Source organism: Scyliorhinus canicula, chromosome 17 (genome assembly GCF_902713615.1).
Source record: "Scyliorhinus canicula chromosome 17, sScyCan1.1, whole genome shotgun sequence".
Taxonomy (NCBI): Eukaryota; Metazoa; Chordata; class Chondrichthyes; order Carcharhiniformes; family Scyliorhinidae; genus Scyliorhinus; species Scyliorhinus canicula.
The window spans coordinates 59384446-59409312 of NC_052162.1; the positions used below are offsets into that span (position 1 = coordinate 59384446).

Genomic DNA, 24867 nt, shown 5'->3' on the forward strand with positions numbered 1-24867 from the left:
GAGTTTGAATTCAGAAAATAAAAAGCCAATTGTGCATTTTAGAATTACCTCCCAATAGTTTGAGGATCAATTTGGTGTTGAATCTCCATGTGGGGTTCAATTTTTTTTATGACTAAACAGCAGTTACAAACCTGGAGTTCTTCCATCAAAACTTTGGCAGTCGAGCAGTAGAATCCCAATAGAGATTCACCTCTTCTGTGTTCGCATTTTGCAATAGACACATATGCAGACAAACGTGCAGGATTTGGACAAAGAGGCTAGATAACCTGTTCCAACTTCTCACTTGCTATCCCTCTTAAATCATTTTATATGTTGCTGCAAACCTCTTGTGATATTGGTCAGAAGTGGTCTTTTTGTCTGGAGCATATTTGTGATGTTCAGCTGGTAATCTGGTATATGTCATTAAGTTCATTACATTAACACCATCAAATCAAGGTAACTGTAGCTATTTAAAAACTGCTGAAATCAGTGAGCAATTGTAATTATTTATCAATTTAATGCTGCTGATCAATGTCTTTATTTCTCTGAAGAATGTTTAATATCCGCAACCAAGTCTGATGCCTGTTTTATGAGGTGTATATAAAGAAAGATTCTGTCTGAAGCAGAAAAGACGAGACCTGGCACGCGTACAGATATTTAATGATCTAATAATACTTTTAGTACTTCAAGTGACTGATTCTCAAAGTAGCTCAGCAGCTTCCTTCTGAGTGCAATTCCATACGTTGAGGTTGGCTGCACAGGAATTAGTCAATTTAGCAGATTTCTTTTCAGCAAGAGGATAGAACTATAAATCTGAAATGACCAAATGACCACTTGAAACAGGATGTCACACTAATGTATTGTGTTGCAGGCTGCACCAAAGTTTACACCAAGAGTTCTCACTTGAAAGCGCATCAAAGGACCCACACAGGTATACTATTTTCCTTAACTATCATATATCAATGCTTGCATACATTCTATTGGATGCTGTCAAAACAATTGTCCAGTTTATGTGATACATCACATTGAGCCACTCGAGGTTTAAGAATGGGATCATAGAACTGGATCAAGTCTCAGCACTTTGCAGGACTGGGTGAAGTATTGCTTGCTACGTCTACAAAAGTAAACACCCACACTAACAGTTACATAGTTTGGTATTCTGGCATTTCTTAATCTTTGCATATACAACTAGGGGATACTAGCAAGAAGGTGGTTTGTGATCTGTTAAAAATGGACTGTGTTCATACTGAATTCATTGTCAAATCAATGTCTTAGAACATTCTCCTTCAAGGTCCTCAACTCCCCTCAATTTCCTAATAACAAAGAAAAAACTACTGACAGCAGGTAACCTTGAAGATCTATTTTTTTTTTTTCTTTCTTTCCTTCTTCCAATTTTCCCCTATTTTACTCTCTTGCTGAAGTACAATTCCTGTTCCGGTAACCACTCTCCAGGACTCCACACGAGCTGTTTTGTACAAAAAAAATCCAAGCTAAAATGGGGTTATAACAAATATGTTAAGCACACTCTGCAATGAATCCCAAATAAACAAATGTAAAGTGAACTCCCATCAGATTTATCATCACAAAGCAAATTTTTACATCAAACAGTTCTGTTAGTATTATATTGTTTCTATACATGCCAGTGGAATTTGATTGTTAATTATTTCAAAATCATAGAATCCCGGCAGTGCAGAAGGAAGCCAATCGGCCCATTGAATCTGCACGACTGTCTGAAAGAACACCCCATCTAACCTTTTGGACACCAAGGGGCAATTTTGTTTTAGCATGGCTAATCCACCTAACCTGTACATCTTTTTACTGTGGGAGGAAACCTGAGCACCCAGAGGAAACTCAAACAGGCAGGAGAAGAATGTGCAAACTCTACGCAGTCCCCCAGGCTCGGAATTTAACTTCTGAGCAGCTTGTGGTCAAATTGGCCAAAATCATGAATCATTGCACATAGATGGAGTTGGTATTAACACTGGGTGCCAATTCCTTCGCTCCCAGAATGGTGTAGGAAGTTCAACAATTCGACCAGAGCCAGCAATGCAATAAACTCATCATGTTATCCTTTTCTTTCTTGTCTATGCTGAGCACCAGGTATCTCTAATCTTTATTGGAACAGTGTGCTCATCAAACTACAGTCCGCTTGAGCATATCACCCAATCCTGCAACAAGCCTCCACAACAAATTCCTGTTGTGTACTTCAAGTAACCCCCCCCACCCCCGACTTGTTCACGCATTTGAGTGTGTTCCTTTCTGCTCCTGCCAGGTTGCTTCATGGATTTAATTGGAATGGGACGGCACGGCACGGTGATACAGTGGTCCACACTGCTGCCGCACAGTGCCAGGGGTCCTGGTTCAATTCCAGCCTTGCGTCACTGTCTCTGTGGCGTTTGCATCATCTCCACGTGTATACGCGGGTTTCCTCCGGGTGCTCCGGTTTCCTCCCACAGTACAATGATGTGCAGGGGGTTGGGTAGATTGGCCATGCTAAATTGCCCTTCAATGTCCAAAAAGGTGTGTAGGTTAGGGTAATGGGATAGGGTGGGGAGTAATGCAAGTTGGTGGAGAACTCTTTCAGATGATCGGTGTGGACTCGATGGGCCGAATGGCCTTCTGCAATGTAGGGATTATATGACCCTCTGTGGTCACACTGAATGGAATTAGCAAACAGGACTTCTCCCCAGAATCCATCCCACAATTCAGCTCCCCTCCCTGAATAACTGTGACAGCTGAATGCTGCGGAACGAATGCACTTTGGCAACTTTCAGTAAGCTGGGCATCACAATCAATTTGCATGATCAGCTAGGAAGTTTCCCCATTGATGTATGTTGGTGGGCATCCAAGTTGTTACCCTACATCCTTGGGAAGCTTGCGAACCTGCACAAGTGAATGGCGCTGTCTCTCTGTTTTATGGTGGTTATGCCATGAATGATGGAGTCAAGTATCCTTCAGATAAGCATCTGTCACCTAGGTAATGCCCTTACAGTTCTAAAGTTAATATTATGTCAGTCCCCATGTCAGACTGAAAGGGTCTGAAATCATAAATTTCAGGGCCATGGCAAATTCATCTGTAGAGATGGTGAATGCTGTGCCAGCAATTGACGGAAGCCTGAGTCCTTCTAAACCTTCGTACATGTGCTCAGTGGCTTTGTTCGGACAGTGGGTACTAGAGATACAGATCCTCAGAAATGTTGTGATACTGCCTCAATGTTCTCTGGAGCTATAGCTGTTCTTTTTTTCTCTGCAGGAAACTAACTTCCAAGCATAGAATTAGGTAGCTGTTTTTCTGCCACGGGGATCCACTTTTGTATCTGGTTGGCTCTGCTGATTTTCTTCCTCTTCTGTAACAATAGAATATCCCATTGGATAGCCCACACCTGCTTCTGCTCCAGACATTTGAAATGCTTGGGTGTTAAAAATATTTTGGCTGTCATGAGACTCTCTGTATTAGAGGCTCTTAGCACTACATGTAAAGCAGTTCTCACGGAACCAAAAGTAAAACAAAGTCATTGCGAAAGCTGCAAGCAAATTGCAGAAAGCCGACAAAAATTGTTTGGGTAATGCTTCCATGCTCAAACTCTTGAGATACATCAAAGTAAGTTGAACAGGGCTGTTCTGGGATTCTTTTATATCCAGACGTAAGTGTACACCAGCACACTGGTGGCAGTAACTAAAGCACATAACTTGGGAGTTATTGAATGGGGGAAACGGTATTGAAATGAGAAATACAGGGTTGGCTGTAACAGGCAAAGAGTTTAAGCAATCTAATATATACAGATTTTTCAGCACCAAAGCAATGGAAATCACTCGTACAATTTTCATACAAAATCCTACGCCTAATATTTACAGTGCAATACGAGGCAGTGTCTTGCCAGTGATATATAATGTATACAGGACAATCAGAGTACAAGATGTAGATAGAACTAGCATTGTGACAGCAGCACATAATGTGTACTATGTGCTGTGGAGGTTGTGATGTAGTGGTATTGTCACTAGACTAGTAATCCAGACACCCAGGATAATGCTCTGGAGACCCAGGTTCGAATCCCACTATGGCAAATGGTGAAATTTTAATTCAATAAAAAAATCTGGAATTAAAAGTCTAATGACGACCATGAAACCATTGTCGTAATAACTCATCTGGTTCACTAATCTGCCATCCTTACCTGGTCTGGCCGACATGTGACTCCAGATCCACATCCAATGTGGTTGACTCTTTAAAAAATGCAACTCTGTTCGGGGGCAATCAAGAACGGGTAACAAATGCATGAAAAAGTAAATAAATGAATTCCATTGTACAAATTCTAAAATCAGCAATTGTTGACTCTTTAAAAAATGCAACTCTGTTCGGGGGCAATCAAGAACGGGTAACAAATGCATGAAAAAGTAAATAAATAAATTCCATTGTACAAATTCTAAAATCAGCAATTATCTCTCAAGTTTTGGCACCACACTCCGATCTAAACCATCTGTAACTGCAGATCATGTAATCCTGTCCATTGACATACTACCAAGCCAGCTCATGTTATCATGTGATTAATGAATTCATAGCTGCACCATCTTGCTCATGGCAGCCTTTCTTTTAAGGCCACAATTATGCATCTAATACCTGCACAACAACTGTTATTTATATAGCACCTTCATTGGAATAAAACCTACCAAGGTGCTTCAGAGGACCATTATAAAACAAAGTATGGCAACAATGAAAGTAAATTAGAGATAACTAAGGAAGGGTGTGTGTGTGTTGGGAGGAGTGAAAGAACTTTCCACAAGACCGATGACAAAATTGAATGTGTATATTCCATGGGCCCATTCTAAAGCTGAAATAGAGTAATGGACAGTTAATGATACTTTCTGATTTTAATTACGCCAAGTTGACTCGTGAACATTAAAGCTTGGTTTTAAAAAGAACTACTTCAGGTGAATTGATACCAAGTATTTTTATTTTGAGAGACTTCAGGCCCAGATAGATACCTTCTGGTTATTCCTGAGGGGTGCGGGAAAGTTAGCCTCACTATTACAGACACATTGTCAGCTACTTGTAACGTGTGCCCACCCCTTCAACTGGGAAGTTGGCCTCGGAGGCTACAAATGTTAACGGCTATCTGCTTTGAGATCCTGAGGGACTGGTGCTTAAGACAAGTCAAAAGAGCTGTTCATCTGCCTGTGAACCTAGGTCTCTTGATTCCTTTTAGCTCTATCTCAGTGTCCATCACATCTGCCATGTGATGGGTCATGCAGCTGAGGAGGATGCTGCTGATACTGTTCTAGCTGGTGCTGAGGGATGTGTGGCTTCCACACTTGAAAGCAGAGGTGAAAGATGGTGCTGCGTATACTGCTCCCATGATGTGTGGTAGGTTGGCATGCAGCTGAAGATGAGTATAGTGCGAGACAGGTCACGCGTCTGACAAGAAGTTGGCAATCATTTTGCCAAGCAGTGAGTAGAAGTGCTTTGTATAGTAGTGTCTCAGTGGCTAAGATTGAAACTCTTCAGTGAAGCTGATCAAAGCATTCTCAGCTTGCAATTTCACCGAAGATGCTCTTTCTGTTGTACACTGGCCTTGATGATCCTTGTGAGGTGCAGGCACATCATCAAAGCTGTGTGCTTTTGGGATAAAATGAATCAGTCAAAAAAGCTCTTAATTGCCTCTGCTAGACTCATGGAGGAAGGAGGGTGGAGATGGGGATTCTCCGTACAACAGATGGAAACTGTCCTCATTATGCATGCTTGACTCAGAGCCCAGACTAATAAAAGCTTATATTTTTACAAGTGAAGTCAATTGTTGGCTTTGCTTGATTAATATTTTTCATGATCATAATAAGTTGTTTTCTGCAACCTTATTTGTGAATGTCTCAATGTTAATTTTGACAAGGTTAAGCGGTGTGAAGTGAAGTATTTGAAGTCTCTGTTATTGATACTGGTGTATCTGATTGACACTTTTATAGATTGTCGAGACAGGTGTTTTTTTTTCTTACTTGCCAATATTATATGGCTTGTTGGTTATGTGCACAATGGATAAGTGAACATGGAAATGGCGTAGGGTGGCATGGAGTATATGAGGGCCAGAGGAATGGCTGGAGGCATGAGTTGACATGGAGGTTATGAAGTTTTTCGAAGCCAGACTCTGAATGCAATTTTGAGCCTGCACTGGCCATCCATGGGATCAGCGGCATGCACAGAAAACCTTGCAAGCATCGGGAAGTATTCTTGCCAGAGATCACTTTTCCTCGCTTCTCGCCAGTGATCTCATGAGATTCACAGCCACAAAAGGCGTATATCTTATTTTAGTAGTTTTCCATCCATTACATTTTGTCACCATTCTCTCCTCTACTACATGATCTTCCCTCACTAAATTTTCAAATCTGTCAGTGAGGTTTACAACACCTATGGCCAGACATGAAGCAATCAAGGTATACCTCGAGAACGCAGAGGTAATTATAGCCCTTGGGAGGGTAGTGGGACACGTCCATGGCACAGTTGGCATGGCCAGATTGGCATCATGCCAACCTGTGCTGGGGAGGGCCCTAAATGTCTGGTGTGGGGTAAGTACCACATATATGCTTTCAATCAGTTTTGATTTAATCTTGCATTAATTTCTTTAAACGACTTTGGGCCTTTATTGTAACAGTCCTTTAGCAATACCTATTTTTAGAAATAAAAACCATTAGATCAATAGATGTTCTAAACAAATAGCATTAATATGGTGATTCCAGAGCAGGTTGGAAAAACCTACTTAGCAATGCAATTCTAAATTCTGAACATGTTCTGTTGTTTGTTCTAATCGCTAAATAAGTCGTCCATTGCATGATTTCTTTTGCATCCTTTCATCATGATGGGTGGGATTTTACACCTGCTCCACAGTGTGTTATGCAGAGGTGGAGGGTGGCTCGCTAGTGGCCGGTGGCAGAATCGTATGGTCTCACCATCGTCAACGGTGTTTCTCATTGAACGCACCCTCGCTGCTGCAAAACCTGCGGCAGGGGTGTGCCATCGGGCGGGACAGTAAGATCCCGCCAATGTGAACAGCCCCCACCATCTCTTATGTTGACGTCCTTTCCAGGGTCTTCACCATTGGCCGGCTTTTGACTCCTTGTCTCATTCAGTCTTTTCTTCCTCTTGCTCCAGTTTTTGTTTTTTTGCAGGACCAGGCCTAGCGTTATGTAACTATCTGCTGTATATAATGTACTTTACTCATTACAACTTAACTGGTATATGGGATTATTAGCCTTGTCCCTTTACCTAGGTTTCTCAATTTTTAAAAAGTTCCGAGCATATGGAATGATCTGCCAAGAAAATTAATGTTCTAAGAAAAGTTTACATTAATGTTTTCCTTTCTATCAAATATCTCAAGAATTATTATGACAAACATAACGATTTCCAATAACAGCAGAGTAGAAAATGTCTCCCTTTCTTGATTTTAAAATTAGGTCAATAGTCTTTCAACACTCATGGCAAGATGACATTCTTCTCATTGTTATATAGACCAAAAGGTACCCACGGCTATGCCAAAAGATTATTCACAAAGCATGTTTGTAACTCCACTGTTCTGTATTGGAGTGTTTTCATTAGCATTAAAGCACAGCACCTAATCCTTTCACTGCATCAGCCCTCAATGTCTCCACATGTCCCAGCTTGCTCTTTAGTATCGAATACAATGCTAGATAAACAAAACCACCCACATATGCACCAGTCAAACACTAACAAGCATGACTGACAGAGTAAATCGCAGACCAAGTTATTTAAACATAGTTTCATGGCCAATAAATCCAATCCAACATGCATACAATCGGGTTCCAGAATGAATACAATATCCATTGTACTATATTGAAATTTTGGTTTCGCAGCAGTGAGGGGTGCATTCAATGGGAAACCTTGTTGACAACAGTAGCACCAGAAGATCCTGCTGCCGGCCAATGGTGAACCGCCTCCCACCACTGTGAACCACAGTGGGTTACATGGTAAATCCCACCCAGTGTGCTAGAAGAGGATTTAAGAAGAAGTAATTGCATATTGGACACCATTGTAGGTTAGAAATTTTAATTGGTGAAGCTCATGAACAAATGCTGAAGAAGGATAAAAAATGTTGATGTTTGCAAATTGCACACGCAAATTAAAAAGAATGCTAAATGTATAAATGGACTTCATCAATTGGAAATTCCATCCCAAGAGTGACTTTTCTTGTTTTAGTTGCAATACTGTTCTGCACTGCCTGTGTTGCAGAACTGGAATCATATCCTACTTTTAACTATGCAATGCTCTATTACATTCAATGCTACAGTGTGGTAAGCAAGTTGGCCATAATGCATTCATGTATCCAAGCATGTTATAAACATTAAAATTGTCAAGCCCCTATCTCCTTTCTGATTGTTAATCAAGTATAGTACTGACTGCATGATTAATAGCAACCAAATTGGAAAAATAAAGCAAGAAATTATTCATATTTGTCTGTCAGCTGCACCTTCAATCTACAACCAATCAAGAAGCTCTAAAAGGTGAGTACTATAAAACAACTTATCTACCAGGTAGTCCATCAACCCTCCAGTCCTGGGACCTAATCCCACTTGCCACCATCATCCACATCTCTCAATTGCTCTATGTGTACCTTCGGTCCAAGCTGTTTCTCACTTCAGTCTCCTCCACCCATTATTGTCCATTCATGTATTTATTCTTGGCATGTAGATGTTGCTGACAAAACCAGCAATGATTGCCTTTGACCGGTTGCCCTTTGGAAGGTGTCTTGAACTGTAACAGTCTGTGTGGTAAAGGTACTTTCACAGCAGTGGCAGGTAGGGAACTCCAGAAATTTGACCCAGCAGCAATGAAAGCGGGCAGTAGATGGTGTGTGACTCGGAGGGAAACTTGTTGTCCTTGTCCTTTTAGGTTTTGAGAGACTGAAGGTTTTGGAAGTGCTGTCAAAGAAGTCTTGGCAAATTGCTATAGTGCGTCTTGTAGGTGATACACACTGTAGCCACAATATTCCCATGGTGAGGATACAATTCCATGAGCATATCAGTAGTATTTATTAATTCAGATGCATTTTAATTATGTTTAATCAAAGCTTTATGGCATTAGGCATATTATTGCAAGCTGTCATGCAATTAACAGAGCTAAGTCCTTCTCTGCAAATTGTGAAGTAAATCACCCATCAGCAGACACTCAATAGTGTGAAACAGACAGTTCAATCCAATACGTCATTCAGTTGTCATCTTTACATTCCAATGTTATTACTCTTACGTTGGTTGCAGACTTGTAAGTAAAAGGTACATGCACCTCTATATTTAACAAAGTACAAATTCTTCAACCTCAAAAGCTATTGCCACCTGATTAAATGTCCTCCCCACCTCCAAACTTACCATGAGAGAGAGAGTAGAGGATTCGGCCCATTAATCAATCCGGATATTGGCTGGGATTCTCTGTTTAGGAGACTATGTGCGGGATTCTTCGTCGGCTAACACTGGAATCGGGGAACGTGTTTGGGTGGAGAATCGTTTTGGATGACAAAATCGTGGCAGGATCCGATTTCACGCCAAATCGCAATTCTTTGGTGCCTCGACAGTTGGGTCAATGCATTTCAGAACACACGTACAGTAAACACCGCTGGCATATCATTAGCGGGTCTGACCCGATATTCACCAGGGCTTCCGCGAAGCTCCGCCTCTACTGAGGCGAATTCCCGACGGCAAGGTTCACTTATGCTTTTAAAACTCGTGAAACAGGCGTCATAGCTGCTGAGGGAGAGAGCGGGGCTATGGAAAGTGTCCAACATCGCCATAGTTTGCTGACAGTCATGTCTCTGGCCAGGGGGCTTCTGCAAGGGCTGGAGGGAGTGGCAGAGATGGCCAGGAGGTGGGGTCGGGGTAGACGGGCACGGAGCACCACTGCCTTAGCCTGCTATGCAGCTGTGCATGCCGCTGATTACCTACTGTGAACTTAGGGTCTCGGGTCGTATGGGTGTCTCCCCAGACAACCCATCAGTGGAATGGGCATGCTCCAGCGCAGCCAGTGACATCTTATTGGATGGGATGTGTCTGTGTGGGGAGTGAACTGTGTATGTGCGGCTGCAGCTTGTCAGCTTCCTGAGTATCAATCACAGACCTGATGAATCCCGCACCATTTCTCATTGGAATCGATTGTGTTCCACACGGCACCGGTGCTAGCCACTCTACGGTTGCTGAATTGATCCAGTGTCAGGTGAAATCCAGGAATCCTGCCCTGGTCATTTAGTTTCAGGAATGGAGAATCCTGCCTTGTGTTTTCCTGCTGAAGGTGAGTTACAACTGATTCCTGCTCCCAAATCAGAAAGCAATTCAGTTTACCTCGCCATGCAGATTTACACATGGTGAGGAATACGAGAGATTCCTGAGGGAATCCTGCTATCAGGCTGTCATTTTGATCAAATAGCTACCCGCCCCCTCCTGCATCATGAAGCAACCCCCCAATCCCCCAGATCAGGATTCAGCCCCCTGCATTGCTATTCAGCCCCCACCCAGAATATCTAGGCTCCCCTCCTCACCCCAAGTATGGGGTGTCCCGACCCACCCAGCCGCCTCTCCAAGAGACCCTATGGATAAGAGACCCATTGGATAGGTGAACCCCCGAGACTCCCTGAATAGAGTCTCCCTAATTAAAGATAGCGCCCCTCCGCCCTAGAAAAGGAGACCCCTGTCTGGAAGCTAGACAGTCCAGACAGGGGCACTGAAAAAAATTACTGTTATAAAACTCAACTGGGCATACACCTGCAGGCTCAGCCAGAGGGAGCGCTACGTGTCCATTCCTGGAAAGAGAAAAACATTGACCTGTGTTTATGTCCGTCCGATCCAGCAGTACGGTTCAATTCCTGTACCAGCCTCCCCGAACAGGCGCCGGAATGTGGCGACTACAGGCTTTTCAGAGTAACTTCGTTTGAAGCCTACTTGTGACAATAAGCGATTTCCTTTAGCTGCAAGCCATTCATTTAGTTCTCTTAGTGGGCTGTGATTGACAGCTTCCACAAACACGGGTGTCAGCCTTGCTTCATTCATCTTCCTTCATGGATGAATAACTCTTTTAAGTGCTGTAACCACAATGTTTATAATTGTGAACCACTTCAAAGAGAGTTAAATACTGTCAATTTGCAGCTTAGCACTTCAAAATCACTCCAGCCTGAAGAGGTGATTGGAATGCACTTAATTCTCTTTGATGTGGTTGATGGTTGTAAACATTGTGATTACAGCACTTCGAGTTATTCACCATGAAGGAAGATTGGGGGGGGGGGTGTCTGTTAGGGAGGGATGGGCAGGTCATACATATTGGGGGGAATGACCTCAGTAGACTTAGGGGCAACTCCTTCAGGGGTTACCCCTTTTCCCTATGGCACGGTCCACCATGCCAGGGTCATACTGGTAAATATCAGTAGTGATCCATGGCCACGTGATCCCCGGCCCGGAAGACCGGAGACTCTGGTGCCGGACCAGCTAAGTGGATATAAATGGGTCATTTGGACCCATTTGCATTATAGATATATAGAATTTACAGTGTAGGAGGCCATTCAGCCCATCAAGTCTGCACCGGCCCTTGGAAAGAGCATCCTACTCAAGTCCACACCTCCACCCTATCCCCGTAACCCAGTAACCCCACCCAACCTCCTTAAACACGAAGGGCAATTTATCATGGCCAATCCACAACCTGCACATCTTTGGACTGTGGGAGGAAACGGGAGCACCCAGGAAACGCATGTAGACACGGGGAGAAGGTGCAGACTCCGCGCAGACAGTCACCCAGTGGGGAATTAGAGCTGTGAAGCGCTATGCTAACCACTCTGCTACCGTGCTACCCATCTACTGTATTAGCATCATCCCACTAGCGCACAGGCACAAGCCCTGATCCCAACGCCAGCTGGGGGCCGGAACATTAGTGGTCATTTCGGCACCTGGCATGAATCTTGATTTCAGCCGGACACCCGATTCTCCGCCCAATCGTGATCCGAGTTGTCGGCATCGTTGGGTGGAGAATCCAGCCCATTGTTGTGCCAAACTGTTTCGAATAACTTGGAACTGATTATAAATGAATGGCCAATGTCAGTTTAGGGTTACTGTGCTAAAGTAATAATTGAGTCCCTTTTAGTTCTGATGCCAATATCTACACTATGTAAAACAATCTGCCAGGTGTCACTGCAGAGGTACCAGAAGGTTACATTAATTAAAGTAGTAAATTCTACCCGAGAGTCTACCAGAGTTCACTTCTTTGGCTTGCTGTTGAAATATGTTTGGGCAAACCTGCTAAACCAGATTTTCTTTTGCCTGGTTCATGCTATTTCAGGCAATTCCGTAATGTCAGTGAACTGTTGACACTAAGGAAACAGGAGCTCTTGTGCTTTGTGGAAACTCCCATTCACTTGGGAATAGGGACCGTGATTACCTCACATTTTATTCTGTTCTTACTCACCTCAGCGGATTACCTTGTTCTTATTGTACAGACATATTCAGAAAAAAATTCTTGCTTGGAAAATTGATCCCAAGCAATTAGGCAAACCTGTTGAATTAGTGGTGCATTGTGGTACAAACTGCTTTTGCAATACTGTACCTCAGGTCATTTACTGATAATTCCTCAGCAGTCAGTTGGAAGTGGGGAAACCTGCAGAGTGGCAGCAAACTGCAGCAAAGCTGGGAACACACCTTCTGTGTGCACATGTTAGTCAACGGTTGTGCATGGATAGAAGTAGGGTAACCAAAACTCACTTTGGAAGCTTTAGAAGTGCACAATTTTCATTACTCACGCAGTGTTCTGTTTGTCGTAAAACATTGTGAAAGGAGAGATCTCAATGGGGAAAAGTTCCTGTATGGTTAACCCTGAGTAAGAACACTTAAAAACAGGGGTTACAAAAATTCACTTATATCTTTGGAATCAGGAAGCCACCTCTCATATAACTCAACCTACAGATGGATTAATATAAAACAAAAACAGAAAATGTCAGGAACGCACCTGGTCAGTCAGTATCATCGAATCATAAAAACTTACAGCACAGAAAGAGTCCATTAAGCTTGTTGTGCTGGCTCAAAGAGCAGTCATGCATAATTCCACATGGCAGCTTCATTGTTCACAATTCTAAGCTCTTCATCCTCGAGTATCTGTCCAACGCCATTTTAAAATTATTTCTGGAATCCGCTTTTGTGAGTAGAAAAATATATATTTCCCTGCTTCAGAATTGAAAAATTAGGATGACACATCCTATAGGCATAGAAAAAATAGACCGACACACACACACACACACACACACACACACACACACACACACACACACACACTCATAGGAGCCATGGGTGCAATGATACAACAGCTAATTTTGGTCACACATTTGATGGGTGCAACATTCAACTTTTGAGTTGAATGAACAATAACAGTGGGTACAGGATATAAACCACACCCAATATTTCTTCCTTCTCATTGAAGTCAATGAAAATACACATCAGCATCAGATTCACCATCGATTGTAGTCCAGAGCTACAAAAGAAACATGTATATAGTACACATGCATTGGACACGAGAATTTAATCAGAACATTTGAAGAAAGGTCTTTAATCGAATTCTTAACCTTTCTTTTCACTTTTCAATATTTATCAAACTTCAGTTTAAATTGACATCAAGGTAATTTTGCTACAAGGGTGATAACCGGTACTAAGCAGGTGCTGTGTTAATAGGATACACCTGTTGAAAGTCTGATGTGAGTCTACGATTTGGGGGCTAATTGATGATTATGATTTGAACAGACCTGGAGATGCCAAAGTTCTGCACGTGAGCGCTGTTTAGAAGTGATATGTTGCCTCCACACATCTACAAAATGGCCATGCATTCCCTTCCTTTCTGGTGACTCTTCTGAATTTTCCATTTCCAATAAGGCGAAGAGGCCTCATAAATGTTGGGGGGGGGGAGGGGGGTGTAACAGGTAGGGGGTCCTGCAAGGGCGGGCCCAGAAGGGGGGCTAGCGAGGCCTGAAAAGGGCGGTGCCCTTGGAGACCCTATTGTGAGGTGTCCTCACTGGCGGCTGGGAGGGGGGTAATGCCCATGTGTGCAGGGGGTGACAATGTCCGTTGGTGGGGGCTGTGGGCGACCCTCGGGCTCACTTCGAGATCTGGGCACCCTTTTAAAAATGGCGGCCCGATCTCGGAGGAGCTGGTCTCGCCGACGTGTTCAGCTCCCACTGTTGAAAAAACTTCTCGGGGCGTGACCCAATAGCCACGCTGAACCCGAAAAGCAGCTCGCCGGCCGGTAAAAACAGGGAGACCCCAATCTCTGGGTCTACCCGGTTTGCGACGCCTTGCAAGATCCAACGCAATCCCATTTTGGCAGGCTCACTTTTTGGCAAATCTGCATATTAGAGCGAGACAGTTAGCTTAATTTTAATGTGCAGATTCCCGAGGTACCTGAGACTTTAGGGTGGGGATTCATCCCCTTCACCTCGGACGAGTGCTGTTCAGCAAGGTGTCACGTTGGCATTTTTTGCACGCGTACAATTAGGCTGGGGTTGCCCTGCGTGGGTGTTGAGAGGGCAGGGGACCCTCCCATTGTGCATTCAAGCTGGGGAACATTTCCAGGGCCTTGGAGATTAGGACGGCATTCAAAAATGGGACTATGTGCAGTCTCAGCCACGCGTTCCCCGCTGAGGCCCCTTTATACAATTCGAGTTGTATTGTATGGCCATGTGTTTCTTGGCCCTGTGGGTGCTGGAAACTTGCTGCTAAACGTGCTTTCTATGGGATTTTGTTCCTTTTTAGTTGAATTGTGCCCTCAGTGTGGGCGGGACTGGGGAGAAACTCCCCAGGGCCCAAAAAAATGACTTGGTGTGGATCTCACCCAGAAAGAGAGCAGGAAACACCTTGCCAAACACGCCCAAAATGACACTTCGAAATTCTTTGGTTGAAATCCTCCCGATGTGTTTTGAACGTCTTCTTCAAACAGTAAAAATTAAACATAGCTTTAAGTAAATCTTGAAATCCTCAGCAACAACTTGTTTACTCCTGTTCGATGGTCACTGTTAGGACAGTGTTAATTGAAATACCAGTGTTAATTGAAATGCCAAGCACCAAAATGACATTCAGCCTCTTTAATGAACGTTATCAGGCAATTTAATTGTCGATCTGTGCCTTAATGATCCTCCGGACAGCTCTTCCTAGAGTTCACTTTAACTCAATTATCAAGGTAGTGTCTTACACAAAGAGTGGACTAAACCAGCATTGCAGCTTAAAACCCCATCTTGGTCATCTCAAAGGCTCTTTGTGCCTGAGATATATGGGGTAAATCACTGCCTATGAATGTAGTCACATGGGACAATTTATAACTTCTGAGCCCCCGACAACCTCCGATTGCTGCAAGGTCCCCACAGGACTGTCTGCTCTCCTTCCTCCAGCTCCAAAAGCCAAGCTTATTCAATGTCCACTTTCCTGTCCTACAACCAGCACAGTGGGTGCCCTCTTCTGCTTGCAGCATATTAATGAAGCCAGGCTTCAAAATGGCCCTGGCCTCGTGTTCCTTGCTTATGTTAGTAATTTAGACTCAAATACAGGGATATGATGAAAAGAAGGTGACAAGGCGATACAAAAATTGATTGTGTGGTTGGCACTGAGGAGGAAACATTCAGACCGCAGGAAGTGGGAATGCATCTTGGAGGTGTGCATGGCAAGAGATTACACATAAAATGAGAGAACATTGAGTAATGTTGAGGAACAAAGGGACCTTGGAGTCTAATAGACCGTTAAAAGATAGCAAGAGAGATCAATAAGGTATTTTAAAAGACAATTGGCATGCTTTCCTTTATTAGCTGGGGCACAAAGCAGGGAGGTTATGTGTTTTTAAAAAAAACAAGTTAGAATGTAGCTGGAGTGCTATGCATTGTTACAGTCACCAGGAAAGATGTGACTGCACTTGAGAAGGTACAAAAGAGATTTACAGGGTTGTTGCCAGGAGTGGAAAATTTTAGCAATGAGAAAGATGGGATAGGCGCAATTGATTCCCTTGAAGCCGAGGAGGCTAAGGAGTGACTTAACTGAAGTGTATGAAATTATGAGGGATCTAAATATGGGGATGATCTATTTAGTTTAGCAGAGGGGTTAAAAATTGGTAGGGTGTAGATTTAAAGTAATTGGTAGAAGGATTGGAGAGGGGAAACAAGGAAGCATTTTTTTTTTCAACCATAGGGTTTCTGAATCTCACTGCCTGAAAGTGTGTTGAAGGCAGAATTTCTCATTATGTTTAAAAAGTACTTGGACTATCTACTTGAAGAGCCATCTTCTATAGAACTAGGGATCTATTGCAGAAAGGGTGGATTGGGTTGGATAGCTCTTAGTCAACTGGCAGACGTTATCAGCCAAATAACAACTTCCTGTGTTGGAAAGTTTCTATGATTTTATATATATATGTAGAGAGAGGTGCTCATCATAGTCTTATTGCGACACAAGTTGTCATATTTCCTTCAATGAATATATATTCTCTAATTACAAAACTAGTCACTATAGTATACAGAGACACAGGTGCAATGTACAATACCGGGTCAATGCACGTGCAGATGGAAAAAAAATGTGTAACACGCATTAGATTGAAAATATCACTTTAAGCCAAAACTTGTTTGGCACATTAAAAACGTTTTATGATCCATATTAATTTCAGATATAAAACCCAACGTTAATGTAATAGAAGCTGTGCATTGTAACACTCTGGAACTTGGCCTTCATGGACGTTTGGCTGTCAGTTATTGGCCAGTGGCCAGGAAGTTTAAATTGCAAACTTCACTTTTTAAGAACTATACATGCACAAGCTTGAAAAGAATTCCCCAGTGCCTACAGTGTTCTGAATTCTGCTTCACAATATATCCTAGTTGAATTCAAAGAAAGGAATAGGAGAGTCAGCTCAGTTGGCTGGACAGCTAGTTTGTAGTGTGGAGTGATGCCAACGGCATGGGTTCTATTCCCGTACCGTGAAGGTGCTGCTTCCTCAACCTTGCCGCTCAACAGAGGTGTGGTGACCCCCAGGTTAAATCACCACCAGTCAGCTCTCTCTCAAAAGCGAAGAGCAGCCTATGATCCACGGGGACAATGTTGATTTTCATAGTCATATTTAATTTAATTGCCAATGCACTTGTAATTTTTTGTGTTAACTCGAGGGGAAATAGAATTGTGGCGTTCTGGAGGCACAAATATTAATGTTGCTTTGAAACAGTGAATCTATTTACTGGCTATATAGCCAATAATTGTACAGGTAATGATCAAATTCCAAATATTTTCTTCTAATACTTTGCCTGGAGGGAGCACAGTGAGTGTTGTTGAGTGGCAAGTTATAGTCAACATCTAAGTGGACCTATCAAAAGATGCAAGAAGGCCTAATTAACCCAAGAAATTCCCAGATGAATGGAAGCTGGTAATGGCTTTGTAAGCACCTAATGAAGCTTTCATGAAACCTCTTGAATTCAGTGAACAGCCCTTAATCACATTCATAGAGCATGACTCAAGAGACAATAGCTGGATCCCTTTCTTTCTTGCAATACTTTTCCCCTTAGACTTGGTTCAGTTGAAAAGAAACAACATAAGCAAGAATGCAGAGTTCAGAGTTCTGCTGCAATTACAAAATTGTTTAGCTTTACAGTTAACAGATGCGACAATGCTCTGTGTTATTTACATCTAAGTTTATCATTATGTTGATTTCTACTTCTGAATACATAATTTATGAGGTACAAATGAGGGCTGCCATTCAACTGTTCCAATTTAATGGAATTTTGATTGACCCCTGATGGAAAGTTAGATTCCCAACTTCAAGAAAAGATACAAAATTAGATTACTGTAATTAATAATAACCTTTTATTGTCACAAGTATGAAGTTACTGTGAAAAGCCCCTCGTCGCCACATTTCGGTGCCTGCTCGGGTAAGCTGGTACGGGAATTGAACTCTCGCTGCTGGCCTTGTTCTGCATCACAAACCAACTATCTAGCCCACTGAGCTAAACCAGCCTATAATTGGGCAACTTTGGGCTGTTCTCTGGTGAAGTATGAAGGGCTAGAGGGGAAAATAGCAAAGATAAGAGAAATACTGGCGGGACCAGTTACACAGGCCACACAGAACATGTATCTCTGCAAGATAATTACAAGGCTGAATTGACGAGAGCTTTGGACACTTTCCCCCTACTTGTACTCAAGTTAAATGAGAAGTGAATGTAGTGGTGGATGCTAATAACATCAACATAAAAGGGATATTATATGTAGGAAGTGTTTTGAGAACCAGCTGCTTAAAACTTTTCAACAAATAATTTCTTGCTTTTGTTTTCTGCTGGTGAACCGATATAAGTTTCAAAAATTGTAAGGTATAGAAAAGGAACTACCTTACTTCCATTGCTGTATGTTAAGCACATAGAAAATAATTTTAGGAACTCTGTTCCTTATCATATTTGGTGTTTGACTGCTGAATAATTCCAACACAGTCAGCAGTGACTACAATTGCATCAAAATAATTTCACCATTAAAATAGTTGCATCATTATTTCGACAACTTACATTATTTTACACTTCTCGGGCGGGATTTAGTGGACCTGTTAATGGCGGGCGCAAATCCCGTTATGGCCGTTAAATCTTGCGAGAGGGTCATAAGAGGGGTTTTCACCAGTGAGACCTCAGTTTAAGATCTTCCCCACCCTCCCACAGGTGACGTGATCAGGTTCAAGCCCAAATCTAATTTCCATGAATTTACATTAACTTTAAACGGCTTTACACCTGGCCTATTGAATGCTCCCCAACCTGGCAGCGTGACAACACGCTGGTGGGAATCACTGCTGGTTTTCAAAAAATGAAAATCCGTCGTGATGACCACGCCGGGGTTACGGAGGTGCCTGGAGGTCGCTGGGTTGAGATTGGAGGCTGGAATTGCCCCTGATACTCCTGGCAGCGCCCCCTAGTGGGGGAACAGAGCTGGGCTCTGCCAGAGGGGTAACCCTCCATTTGGGGGAGGAAGTTCCCCTTATGTGTGGCGGAGGGGGAAAGGGGTGCATGCCATGACAGCGCAGGGCGGGAGAGGAGGAAAATTGCCCCCGATACATCTGTGGCGGGAGGGTTCGCCCCGACGCTTGTTGGGGTTGTAATGATATGTATATCGGCATACAAGAAATTATTACATCTCGGTGTAATATAAACACTGGAGGGCACCACCAGTTCCCAGTATTAATATAAGAACTCAGGGAATCTTGGGTAGTTAAGTGTTAGCAGAGGAGAGAGATTGATCACAGCTCAAGGACTAGTTAAGATTAGATACAAGTAGCACATGGAGTTCATTAGTTATTACTTAATCATAGATTACTATTTAACAGATTCAGTCTTACTTTATTGATAGTTCATCTCTGTAGCGTGTGCAAACTCAATTTACTTTAATTGTTATTCAATAAATCATTTTGCTTCAAGTTAGAGATTGGTGGTTTTTTTATAATCACCCCATCGGACCATTCTGGACTACGAAGCAAAGAGTAGTGACATATTACCACAAAGTGTAATATACCAGGGGTGGGACCTCCATGGCAGTGAAGTGGTGGGAGGGAGTTTTTTTTTTTCACAGATCGGGGCAACCTTTAAAGATGGTGCCCCGATCTCCATGGAGCCGGCCTTGCCAGCTCTGTCCGGCCCCACAGCACGAGTGATGGCACAAACCATGCCCCCTGTTTGTTTTGTCTGACACAGCATCAGAAGATTTGGACAGAAATCCTGATTTATGTTTTTGAAGAGAAACACAGCAGTTTTCAGTCAGAACTTGACACTTTATCATTTTCTTTTGGAAAATTATTCCCAGAGTGTCAGGCTTTGGCTGAAAACCGCTTTACTTCTCCCAGAAGCACAGCCGAGTTTTCAGACTAGATGTTCTGGCTCTCTGTGCACAGGAGACCTGTGAACGTGGTTTACGTCGTCACTCTGGTGTGGTGGAGCCTGATCGACTCCGCAATGCCAGCCCCGCAGAGATCGGGGTGCCATCTTTAAAGGATGGCCCAGTGTGCATTTATAATATAGTTCCCCAGGGGTGGCACGGTGACACAGTGGTTAGCACAGCACCGAGGACCAGAATTCAATCCCGGCCCCGGGTCACTGTCCATGTGGAGTTTGCACATTCTCCCCACATCTGCGTAGATGTCACCGTCACAATCCAAAAAGATGTACAAGGTAGGTAGATTGGTCACACTAAATTACCCCTTAATTGGAAAAAAAAGACTTGAGTACGCTAAATTTATAAAAAGCTCTCCCCCTCCCCCCCGGCACTGCGAGAGAGTCGGGGGTAATACCCAGCCTTGCCTGTCAACTGCGGGGCTTCCAGGAATTTCCGTGCCCCCGCCGTGGTCATCATTTTGAAAACCAGTAGCAATTTGCGCTGGCGGGGTGTCATGCTGCTGGGGGTTGGGGGGGGGGGGGGGTGTAGGAAATGTCATCGGTGGAAGCTACTGCATAAAACCCTTTAATTATATGAAAATGTATTTCAATTAATGGAAATCAGTTTCCATCCCTTTCTTGGCACAAACCTGATCATGTCACCAGCAGGGGGTGGTTGGGGAAGATATCAAACTGAGATCACACCATAGCAAATCCCATTTTTGGCAACGCGTGAGATATAGCGGCCATAACGTGATTTGCGTCATGGCGAATGGGGCTGTTGGATCTCACCCAATAAACTGGAATCCTCTGGCCTTGCCTGTGGCGAGTTTAATGCTGGGAAGGAATATTTAATCATGTTGAAGGATGGTGGATGAGGATACTGCCACCTTCCCACCGTGCTGCCAATTGAGGCATTTGGATGTCAAATTAGTGCCCACTTGAGGCCCCCATCTGCTACCCCGATTATTAACTCAGCTGCAGGCTCACCATCCAGGGAGGTCTGTATGAAAACCCTCTTGTTGACTGTCTACTGCCACCTTGATCCCTGGTCCCGGGCAATGGCATGCCATTGGTCTGTCTGATGCCTGAATGGTATATGATGTGATTGGCCTTCCAGAGAAGAGGCAATGAGTGGCCCTCACCGGCTCTCCAGATGGCAGCTGCGACCCACATTGACTCCATAAGATTCCAGCCAATGTTTCAGAAGCACTGAAAACAGATGACAAGCAAAAGGGAAAAAAGTTTTGGGTGACAAGAAGGGCAAAAGTATAGTCAGAAAGGTACTCTGTAAAGGCCGCGGGACCGTAATCAAAAGTGTTGTAGCTGAATAACCAGTTATCATTGGTGAGCAGAGGGAGTGCAGGTCATTGGGTATCCCAGAGTTAGAAGAATGGCATTGTGTACAACAACTTTCATTTAGAATCATAGAATCTTTACAATGCAGGAGGAGGTCTTTCGGCCCATCGGGTCTGTACCGATTCTCTGAAAGAGTGCCCTACCCAAGCCCACTCCCCCACCCTATCCCCATAACCCCACCTAACCTTTGGACGCTAAAAGGTTATTTAGTTTGGCCAATACACATTATCTGCACATCTTAGGCCTGTAGGAGGAAACTGGAGCATCCGGAGGAAACCCACGCAGACACTGGAAGAATGTGCAGACTTTACACAGTCGCCCATGGTCAGAATCAAGCCCAAGTCCCTGGCTTTGTGAGGCAACAGTGCTAACCACTGTGCCACCCCTGATTTATAAGTCACTTTTAACATCGTAAGCAGGAATGGAAGGTGGGAGGGGATTACTGAACTAGGGTCAATCCACTGGGCTAGGGGGGCAGATGGAGTTTCAAGAGGGACATGGGACTTCAAGTAAGCAAGGATGAACGCTGTAATATGTGAAGGGTTGAGGCTGTTCAGACAAGCATTAGAAAAGTTAATATCTGTCGTGAAAATATCATGGAGTAGGGTTGAGACAGCACTGGTGGAAAGATGAGGACATAGATTTCAAGATGCTAGAATGAAGTGGTTTTCGTAATTGAGAAGATGTGGGGGAAACCAAGCTGTCTAATTTGACAAGGCATAACTGGGTTTTCAAGTGATTTATCAACTGCAATTTAAATTTCCCAAATATTTAGCCTTGACCTGCTTACTGTTCATCATTTTTGCTTCTACTTAACTGCTTGATCACACCCTCACCACTATGCCATTGTCTCCATTGAAACCATTACTTTTTCTCATCCTGTTCAATCTCCCTGTTTTGGGCCTTATCACCATTCCCTTCCGTTCAAGGAACAAAGATTTGAACGTGTATGGAAGACAATTTGCTTAACCATTCATTGCCAGATCTGGCTGGACCACATAACGTGCTAGAGCAGATCCTGCTCTCTTCTGTCCAAACTACTTACTTTACCAAGAATACCGCAATAATCCCAGGATTCTCTTCCCCTTAATAAACCATCTTCTTAACTCCATCTTCCCTGTCTCCTCTACCATCAGCCCACAAACGAGTGTGAGGAGTTCATAAATTTCTTTGCCACTCCTTAAAAAAACCTACTGCTTGGAACAAAATTTTTGTCATCTGCCCTGATTTTACTAATGTGGCACAGTATAATATTTTAATCACTAATGCCCTTGCGAAGTGGCTTGGGATGTTTTACAATTGTATAGGCCAATGTATAAATGCAATTTGTTGTTTGGAATTTGGGCAATGATTAAAAATGCAGGTTAGAATTGGCACATGTGAAAAAGACTTTGGCGGGAGACCTGCAATCTCTCACCACTATGCCAAACTGATTTATTGAAATCCATGATATAGTGTACAGAGCATATTAAAGTAACATTAGCTGTACATTATAACAAAATTTATAAAAGGAAAAATAATATTGACATTCGAGTGAAGAAACAGAATTCAAAGAACCAAAGCCATATTTTACTTCTCTGTTGATAATTAATCCAACAGATATTAAAAATGAAACTCGCCTGATCTTTATAGATGATAATAAAATATATTGCTGCCAGGAAGGGTCAGGTTTAAGGTTCAGTCCAGACCAGTTGTGAATTTACACAGCGAGAATAGAGACCATCCATAATTTTCATTGTTTGAACAAGTGCATTCAGTTGTGTGAGAAGGATGGTTATTGCTTTGCACCCAGCATTATATAAGCATTAAACTGATCAATTTTCACAACTTTTACAGCTCTCTTTTTAGATTCGGGGCAGGAGTTGTAAACTAAAGAGTGTTCTTTGTACTCCTGGCAAAGATGATAATTATGGATGGTCCCTAACACAATGTGGCTTTGTTCTATCTTTATGTTAAGGGTATGGTGAGGTTGAACTGGTTAATCCAAAACAAGTCTGGATTAGTTTCATATTCATGGTTGAGTGTTTTTTACATTTTACCCAGGCTACATCAGGCTCTGTCCTTATGGAACCACTGTGTGGAAGGCATACGTAAAGACACCTGGGAGCCTGATTGAAATGAGCAGCTGTGTTTTAATAACTTAGACAAAACAATAGAGATCATGTGCTGCTTTAACAAAATATAACTAAACTAGAAAAAGTTAACCCACAACATTACTATATTTTTAATTAAGATGTGGGAGTAGTACAAGGGTATACATATAAACATATCAGCATATGAATTATGAGCAGGAGTAGCCCATTCAGCCCCTCATGCCTGCTCTGCCATTCAATAAGATCACGGCTGATCTAATTTTAAACTCAACTTCACATTCGTGCCTAACCTCAATAACCTTTCACCCCCTTGTTTATCAAAATTCTATCTACCTCTGCTTTAAAGATATTCAAAGACTCTACCCAAGCCACCCTTTTGAGGAAGACGATTCCAAATTAGAAATACTTTTTCCTCATCTCTGACTTAAATCAGCGATTTTTAAACACTGGCTCAAGCTAGTGAAAGATAATTTTAGGACATATGTTAGGAAATTCATCTTCACACAAATGGACATCCATACTTGGAATAAAGTTCTAGATAGAGCATTGGAGGCAAAGCCTTGGAATCATTTAGGAATCTACTGGAGGCTACAATAGTGAGGGCCAGGGTGCTGATGGTTGGGGGTGGGGAGGTTGCGGTGCACATATTGCCCTGGATGGATTAATTCAGGTGGGCTGAATGGCTGTCATTGTCTTTTAACTGTGATCTTGTGAAGTTTGAAAGCAATACCGTGAGTTTTAAGTTCCCCAGGGAGATCAGGAAACTTGGTGAGTATTTTCCCTTTCTCACTTCTACGTCTGTAGATTGCCTCCAGGAAAGAAATGAGCCAATTCAATAACAATGCTGTAGCAACAAGAGAATTTCATTTCTAATTTAACACAGTGAAACCTGGCCTTCAAGTCCCTATAATTAAACAATCACATCTCATAAGCAGGGATTTTGGAGCCTGTAAGTTCTCATTGAATTTAATAAGAGCTGCACCTTTGCGAATGCAGCAAAGTCACTGGTTGGAAATGAAAAGGAGAGCCTATAATTTCACAGAGGGCCCCAACCGTTGGCAATCAGCCATGGATCCAGGCAACTCAGTTCTGTTTATATATGCATTTATCTGCTGGTTTGTCTTTTTTGAATTTTTGTCATAATTTTGTAAAATACTTTTTCTAGCAATTTATCCTAATGATTAGTAATTCCTAAATCAAACCAAGTCTGTTCATTATAACTGAAACTATGGCCTGGATTTTTACAATGATGAAAAGACTCTCTGTTGGTGCAGAAATGGTGTAAGGGCCAGAAAATCTGAAGTCACGCCAGTGAACACAGCACCCGCTAATTTAGTGGGGGTAAAAGTGAGGCCAGATAGCATTTTGCAGAGGCAGCTGCTGGTATGAATTCTAATTTTGTTGATCCGGGTGTGACACAACATGCAGAAATTAAAAGTGGGAGCAGCAGGTCTGAACACACTGAAGGATCATTTTGGAGAGGTTGGCTACCCCTATGGATATGGTCCCAGAACACCTTTGGGGGAAGTTGGTTGCCCTTTGGGGGAAGTCAGTTGCCCCTTAGGATTGCT

At 42.9% G+C, this 24867-nt stretch overlaps 1 protein-coding gene across 1 annotated transcript in view; it reads left to right on the plus strand.

The window, feature by feature from the left end:
- The window catches only part of klf5l (Kruppel-like factor 5 like), a 70583-nt gene that overhangs the window by 27163 nt on the left and 18553 nt on the right, over positions 1 to 24867 (plus strand). Inside the window, exon 4 of the mRNA XM_038775309.1 lies at positions 851 to 910. Within this exon, the coding sequence (XP_038631237.1) occupies positions 851 to 910 (60 nt within the window). The remainder of the gene's footprint in view (positions 1 to 850; positions 911 to 24867) is intronic.